This window comes from Oncorhynchus mykiss, chromosome 24 (assembly GCF_057628025.1).
Source record: "Oncorhynchus mykiss isolate SJ-2025 chromosome 24, ASM5762802v1, whole genome shotgun sequence".
Classification (NCBI taxonomy): domain Eukaryota; kingdom Metazoa; phylum Chordata; class Actinopteri; order Salmoniformes; family Salmonidae; genus Oncorhynchus; species Oncorhynchus mykiss.
The window spans coordinates 3,542,465-3,550,029 of NC_143045.1; the positions used below are offsets into that span (position 1 = coordinate 3,542,465).

The 7,565-nt window shown below is 43.5% G+C and overlaps 1 protein-coding gene across 4 annotated transcripts; it reads left to right on the forward strand.

The window, feature by feature from the left end:
* Nucleotides 1-7,303, forward strand: LOC110503549 (coatomer subunit delta). Of its 4 annotated transcripts, none has more exons than XM_036961529.2 (10): nucleotides 1-288; nucleotides 1,432-1,695; nucleotides 1,967-2,146; nucleotides 2,260-2,465; nucleotides 3,520-3,681; nucleotides 3,847-4,012; nucleotides 4,273-4,420; nucleotides 4,546-4,654; nucleotides 5,283-5,487; nucleotides 5,627-7,303. In XM_036961529.2, the coding sequence occupies exons 1-10, from the start codon at nucleotides 286-288 to the stop codon at nucleotides 5,714-5,716; spliced, it is 1,533 nt and encodes a 510-aa protein (XP_036817424.1). In that variant the 5' UTR covers nucleotides 1-285; the 3' UTR covers nucleotides 5,717-7,303. The 4 variants fall into 4 exon arrangements, with proteins under 4 accessions (XP_036817424.1, XP_036817423.1, XP_090074250.1 ...); XM_036961528.2 differs by having other exon boundaries at nucleotides 29-433; XM_090218124.1 differs by lacking the exon at nucleotides 4,546-4,654 and having other exon boundaries at nucleotides 54-288; nucleotides 4,273-4,478.
* Nucleotides 7,304-7,565: the final 262 nt, after the last annotated feature.

Sequence of the window (7,565 nt, forward strand, 5' to 3'; positions counted from 1 at the left end):
GTTGGATGCGATCCGCCAACCAAATCCCAAAGAAGAGTCCTCTATCTATCTCTATGGATCAAGCACACAGCGCGCAACTTTTGACGGGCTAGTGGTTTATCAAGGAAGCAACTCATCTAGATGGAGACGTGGCTCTGCCCGGCTGCCATATTGAACACTAGCAACACACGCCTTAACTAGCAATTCAACTATATTTTCTTTCTAACGGCGCTTTAGAAACACTGGAACTCGATTGAGCAAACACCATCGGGGATTCAAGATCGTTTTCCTAAAGATAAACTAAAAATGGTGAGCACCGTGTCACATGTCAAGGCTTTATCTTCTTTTCCGCTTTAGCTTGATCATAACAACAAACATTAGCTTGCTAACGTTAGCCCCTTGGCACAATGAAATGAAAAGCAAATCAAACTTCACTTGCCAGACAACCACAAAGGTAACGTTAGCCAGTCAACTTTATTAGCGAAGTTAACTATATAACGTGAATACTACTATTATTTAGCAGCTAGTTAATGTAACTTAATTACCTAATGTCGTTAACTAGCTACTACAAATGTCAGCTCGTTGTTAGTTCAGTTAGCTAACGCTAGCTGGATAACAAACGTTGGTTAAGTAAGTTTACTAGCTAACTAGGTAGCTAGCTACAATTTAACAATCGTGATAGATCTTTGCATTGTACAGGTTGGCTGCTACTGTTGGCTGTCTGTTAACTGTGCTAAGCTATTTTTACTGATAACGTTAAATACTTGGCCTTGCTAGGCGAGTTAACTAGCTAGCTAGTTATCAATAAATGTCAACCAATGGATGTATGACATTGTCATTGATTTGCACTCGGTAATCTAGTAAATTAAGTCGCTTGGATCAATGCGTTATCATGCCTTGCTTTGGTTCTGGGATGGTAAGTGACTGAAAAATACTTTATTTTGTCACCTGTAGTAAATTGTAGCCAGCATATTCTGACCCCATCTTTATACATGTTTACACTGAGTTGCACTGGGGGTCAGAACACAATCATGGTTACATTATGACACCATGGAGCTGGCGTGAGATATGGGTTAGAAAACGTACCTCAATGCAGGGGTGGAATATGCCACTGTACTCCAAATTGTACCTTTCCACACTGATACATAGAGAAAATTGAAATACTGCAATTTTTCCCAGAAAACTGTATTTTCGTCCTCCTGCTAGCTAGGAGCCAGAGCAGTGGCATTCTAAACCCATGTTTTTCGACCCATATCTCATGCCGGCTTCACGTTGTCTTAATGTAACCATGATTGGTTTCTGAAGCCAGTCAGTTCAGTGTAAACAAAAGTATTGGTAGTGTCGAAATCTGAGTAAATTGGCACATAACTACCTTGCTTGGCCAACATCATCATTAATGAAGACATCCCACTTGTGAACGTATGTTTGTGATTCTCTCTGTCCTCCCTGCAGGTGCTTTTGGCAGCGGCGGTGTGCACCAAGGCAGGCAAAGCAATCGTGTCACGGCAGTTTGTGGAGATGACCCGGACGCGTGTCGAGGGCCTTCTGGCCGCCTTCCCCAAGCTCATGGGCATGGGCAAGCAGCACACGTTTGTGGAGACTGAGAGCGTGCGCTACGTCTACCAGCCGTTGGAGAAGCTCTACATGGTGCTGGTCACCACCAAGAACAGCAACATCCTGGAAGATCTGGAGACGCTGCGGCTCTTCTCACGCGTGGTATGATACGATCCAATACATCTTTATTGGTCCATTACACAGAGACAATGGAAATGTATCATTTTGTGGTCATAGTACTTAGGACCCACACACACACACAACAGGCTGGGAGCAACACAGGGGATAACCCAATGCTATAACAGCCCACTGCTGCTTCTGAGTTCAGAATTCATCCATCCCACCAATAACTTCAAATGGGATCATATCCCACTATAAACGTATGACTGTTGGTTTGGTATTGAAGCGTTCAATTGTGTTTTTCTCTTTTCAGATCCCGGAGTACTGCCGTGTGCTGGAGGAAGGGGAGATCTCAGACCACTGTTTTGACCTGATATTCGCCTTCGACGAGATCGTGGCCCTGGGCTACAGGGAGAACGTCAACCTGGCCCAGATCCGCACCTTCACCGAGATGGACTCTCATGAGGAGAAGGTGTTTCGGGCTGTCAGAGAGGTGAGACACTTGTAGCTAAAGCGCCCATACCATCCAGAGGACGTTTATGTGTGTGGCTTTAGCTTATAGTAACCATGATTTGAACGTTCCTCCTCATCTGCTCGGCCCCACAGACCCAGGAGCGAGAGGCCAAGGCAGAGATGCGGCGAAAGGCCAAAGAGCTGCAGCAGATCAGGCGAGATGCCGAGCGCTCTGGGAAGAAGGTGCCGGCCTTCGGCGGGTTTGGCAGCACCGGGATGAGCAGCATGTCCTCGGGGTCAATCATCACAGACACCATCATCGAACCCGAGAAACCCAAGATGGCTCCCGTCCCAGTCAGGTACGCAAATGATGGAATTTAGGTGTTGAATTTGATTATGTGTATAATTGTGATTGGCAGATAGGCCCCAGTTTTTCCTGATAACGTGACCAGGGTTGGAAATTAACTTTTTGGTCCAACAGCCAGTGGCAGGTAGATGAGAATCTTCTAGCCACTCAGTTTCTTTTTTTTACCAGCCCAAATATTTTTGGGACATAATTACACCAAAAATCACATGACAGATGGAGGATGCTTTATAATGTTTCTAAAACAAGAAATGTATTACTAGAAAGAAATAATGTGGTATATTGCTCCATTCAATTTCATTTTTGTGACCCAAGTCTTTTATCCAATCTATGTTCAAATTAATCCTTTAGTTAGAATAGTACAACAAATAAACAGTTCTACAATTAAACATTTTAAGTATCAACAAAGTGCCTGCCCTGTACAAAATGCTAAGAGATACAACGTATTTATTATTATTAGTTCAGGCCTCTAACACGGGCATTTTTTACAAGGAGTACGTAAGTTGATATTTATGAGAACATATTGAGGAGCACAATTAAACTATGAGTGACTAAAAGTTTATGAAAAGGATTTTGGAGTGTTCCATGCTCAAATACAATGTAACCTGAAATATTTTATTCATTCGGTGAGACAAATGTTCAGCTGCCCCTTTAAGGGGTGGGCCATTACTATGGCAACGGCACTCTGTGTTTTTCAGAGATGATTGAGAGTCTCTGCACTAGCAGCAGACAGTTGCAGCAAACTCAAACTAATTTTGAAAAAGACCTAGCATGTGAACAAAACTATGTAACTAGACAAGAAACATGAGGATAGTGTCACACTTGAGTAGCCTTTCGTGAATTTGATCGTCTACATTTTGGATTGAAAAAAACTGTTACCAAATGCTGTGTAACCATCCGTCAACGTGGCTGGTGAAAGACGTTCTTGCCCACCAATGGCCTTCTACCCGCATTTGGCGGGTGTTAATTTCCCACCCTGAACGTGACCTGACCAGGAAAAACTCTGGGCCACAGATAGGCTGGTACTGATGATCATGTGTCTCCCACAGGCCAACCGGATCCAGCAAAGCCCTCAAGCTGGGCGCCAGGGGGAAAGAGGTGGACAACTTTGTGGACAAGCTCAGGGGGGAGGGGGAAAACATCATGTCCAACACAGGGAAAATGCCTTCGCTTGCATCCAATGTCCTACCGCCACCAGTTAATGTGGAGAGGTACTTTATTCCTGTTCTTCAAATGTTCATTTTTGATAGTAAGCCAAGGTTTTGCATCGGTCTTTATCTTGCAATCAATGTCTGTGCTTTACTATTGACATAATTCCCGTGTGTGACGATAAAACCTCAATCTTAACCACACCTGTGTATGTATGTTTTCCTCAGTGTCCACATGAGAGTTGAGGAGAAGATCAGTCTGACCTGTGGACGTGATGGAGGTCTACAGAACATGGAGCTCCTGGGCATGATCACGCTGAGAGTGACCGACGACAAGGTTGGCCGCATCCGCCTGATGGTCAACAACTACGACAAGAAGGGAGTACAACTGCAGGTGAGTTGTTCCAATCCAGACTGACCCATGACCTTTTGTAAAGGCTCATGGGTGGTGTTCATTAGAGCACAACATTGCGAAAAATCCAGTGTTCTTATTTGACTAGTAACCCCAGCACCATTCCATTTCAAAATGTTTCTCCCTGTGTGCTCCTACTGAACACGGCCCTATGTATTAGATTTATGTTACATTAATATATCTGATATGGGATGAATTGTATGTCCACTGTTGAAATTGATTGCATCTCCCCTGGTATTTAGACACACCCCAATGTGGATAAGAAGCTCTTCACTTCAGACTCTGTGATTGGTCTGAAAAACCCAGAGAAGTCTTTCCCCCTCAACAACGATGTGGGGGTGCTGAAGTGGAGACTCCAAAGCACAGATGAGGCCCTCATACCTCTAACCAGTGAGTCTCATTCAACCTGTCATCCTGCCGGCACCATCTGTGATCTGCAGTTATTGTGGTATGATTTATTTTATGCTAACTATAGTACATTTTTAAATGTCATCGCACCTTTGTTTTGTCTGTAGTAAACTGCTGGCCTTCAGAGAGTGCTACTGGCTGCGACGTGAACATTGAATATGAACTGCAGGAGGAGAGCCTTGAACTCAACGATGTAGTTATTGCTATCCCTATACCGTGAGTGCATGGATGATAAAATGTTAGTTGTATTTTATTGTATTGTTGTGACTGTATAACAACCTTGCTGGGTTCTCTATTGTCTGGTTTCCCAGAGACAGATTTAAGTTAGCCCTGGACTAAGAAGCATGTGCAATGGAGTTCCTCCATTGAGGTGTTTTTTAGTCTAAGACTATGCTTCATTTGTGTCCGGTAAACCAATCAATCAAATATATTTATAAAGCCCGTTTTACATCAGCCGATGTCACAAAGTGCTGTACAGAAGCCCAGACTAAAACCCTAACCGGCAAGCAATGCAGGTGTAGAAGCACAGTGGCTAGGAAAAACTCCCTAGAAAGGCCAGAACCTTGGAAGAAACCTAGAGAGGAGCCAGGCTCTGAGGGGTGGCCAGTCCTCTACTGGCTGTTCCCGGGTGGAGATTATAACAGAACATGGCTATGATGTTCAAACGTTCATAGATGACCAGCAGGGTCAGATAATAATAATCAGTGGTTGTAGAGGGGGCAACAGGTCAGCACCTCAGGAGTAAATGTCAGTTGGCTTTTCATAGCCGATCATTGAGAGTTAGAGACAGCCCGAAGTTGATGGTTGCGTTGTTTACAGTATATGGGTGTATTTCCTGGTGTAGGTCTGGAGTTGGGGCACCTGTGGTAGGAGATGTGGATGGAGAGTATAAGCACGACAGCAGACGGAACGTTCTAGAGTGGAGCCTACCCGTCATAGATGCCAAAAACAAAAGCGGCAGCCTCGAGTTCAGTATCGCCGGGCAACCCAACGACTTTTTCCCTGTCAACGTGTCCTTCGTATCCATACGCAATTACTGCGACATACAGGCAAGTTCCCCTTTTTACGTTGATGCTTACTAACTATGCACATTTAGGCCTACAGTCAAAGATGGAACACAATGCTCTTGCTGACATTGCTATCCCTGCATTTCACTCATCACATTACCTTTTTCTCCTATTCCCTCAGGTTGCCAAAGTGACTCACGTAGAAGGAGACGCACCAGTAAAATTCTCTTTAGAAACTTCGTTCCTTGTCGACAAATACGAGATCCTGTAAAAAAAAAAATTATACGTCAAGCTCCGGAGAAGACAAAATAAATACTTGCCCGCCTGTGTAACATTTGAGACTACACATCAACTGGACTCAACTCTTCAAAAGCCCCTCTGGCGGCGGAGCGCAGTATTGGTGTATTTATGTTTGTATGAGAGAGAAAAATCTACTGTGTGTGTGTGTATATATATATATATAGAGGCGGGAAGTCAAACCATGACTAAATTGGCAGCAGAGGAGGGAGATGGGTGGTGCTCTTGATTATGTGGTTAGGGGGGGGGGGGGGGCGGTACTAGCTACAAACAAGCATCAGTGACGTGTTCGTTAGGACGCACAACAGGGAGAGAAAATCCCACCGTTTTGCAACAAAAACGTATCCTTTCTCATTTGCGGAAAACTAAAGTGAGCCTTTTCTAATTCTACAAGTCCAAGGTAGTCCCTCCCTGATTCAGTCAGTTTCCTTCCGTTTGGTGCCTAATGAACATGACCCTGGTGGCTGAGGAGCTGGTCAGTATTCAGCTGGTTCATCGCCCTACTTTTGAGGTTGAGAAATTAGTCATCCCCAACCCCAAAGAATCATGCATCCTCTACCAGAGCCATTTAGTCTTTTATACATTGAACATTAAACATTGGACCAGATTTAAGAAAGCAGGACTAGTCATGTGGTCTTTCATGTTTCTAATCATAACTACATGTTCACCAGAAACCAATTTTAATGCCGCCTGTTTACCCACTAAAGGCAGGTTGTTGTTTTTTTTCATTGGATTGGTTGATCTCAATATGTAGCCTCAGGTGTTGGCTGTGGTATTAAGAAACTTAAGATTGAAAAGAGTAAGCATCCAATATGGCTGCGTAGACCTGTCTAGCTAGTCCTCTAGCAGTTGACATTAACCTGTTCTCTCATTGTGTTTTAACTTGTCCCTTTGTGTTCTGTAGACATACCTAGAAATGCAGTAAACATCAGCACTGTAAATGGTTTTTGGCATTTTCTTTCCCCCCTTTCAAAATTCTACTCATCTCAAGGATGAACTGTTCATCCCTTCCCCACCATAGGCATAGTTATTGAAAACCAGACAAAGACAACCCATGATTTGAACAGCCAATTCACAAGGCTAACCACTGCATTTGTGGCTATAGGAGTTCTTGAAAAGTAACCAATTGAAAGCTCAATACTATTTACAAACTTATGTTGTTGAAAAGGGAGATCCGATCAGTATACTGTGGTCCATATCAGTTCTGTCTTCTGCCTTGAGTCATCAAACCAACATCAATAGAAGGAATACTTTGGTCCTATTGCAAGGATGATTCTGCTGCCAGTGACACCACCTCCCTCTCATGACTCCAGTCAGTCATTTACTCCCACGATGAGCGAATGGTCTCTTTTAAAGTCCACTTCATCATAAGAACAACATGTAGGGGTTTCATTTTTGTTTTTATGTTTTGTTTGTATTCCTGGAATTTCAATGTGGTTGGTTGGATAATGGGTTTTGAAGATGGCTAGATGGGACATTTAACTGTAAAGAAAGAGGGAATCATAACATTCCACTATTTGATGAAAAATATCTTTAATTGATTAAAGTGTATTCAATTTTGTGGTCATTGTTTTATTTTTGTATATTTTTTTTTGGGGGGGGGGGGGGGGGGGGTAGTTTCAATGTTCATTAATACATTTCAATTACGTTATAGACCGGTAGGTTGACGTGCGCAACTATGGGGCAAAACAGACAGGGTTGGCTTAGGGTGCATTCGTAAATTCGCCCTGGGCGTTTGTAAATTCAGGGTGTTTCACTCTGAGTGTTATGTTAAAGCGCACACTGGCTGGGGAGTAGGGTTTATCTGAGCGTTCTAACCTCCC

Coding starts and splice junctions, on each gene's coding strand:
- LOC110503549 (XM_036961528.2), top strand. CDS start 305: ATGTCAAGGCTTTATCTTCTTTTCCGCTTTAGCTTGATCATAACAACA. Junction 3,682..3,846: donor CCACCAGTTAATGTGGAGAG/GTACTTTATTCC, acceptor TGTTTTCCTCAG/TGTCCACATGAGAGTTGAGG. Junction 5,488..5,626: donor GCAATTACTGCGACATACAG/GCAAGTTCCCCT, acceptor CTATTCCCTCAG/GTTGCCAAAGTGACTCACGT.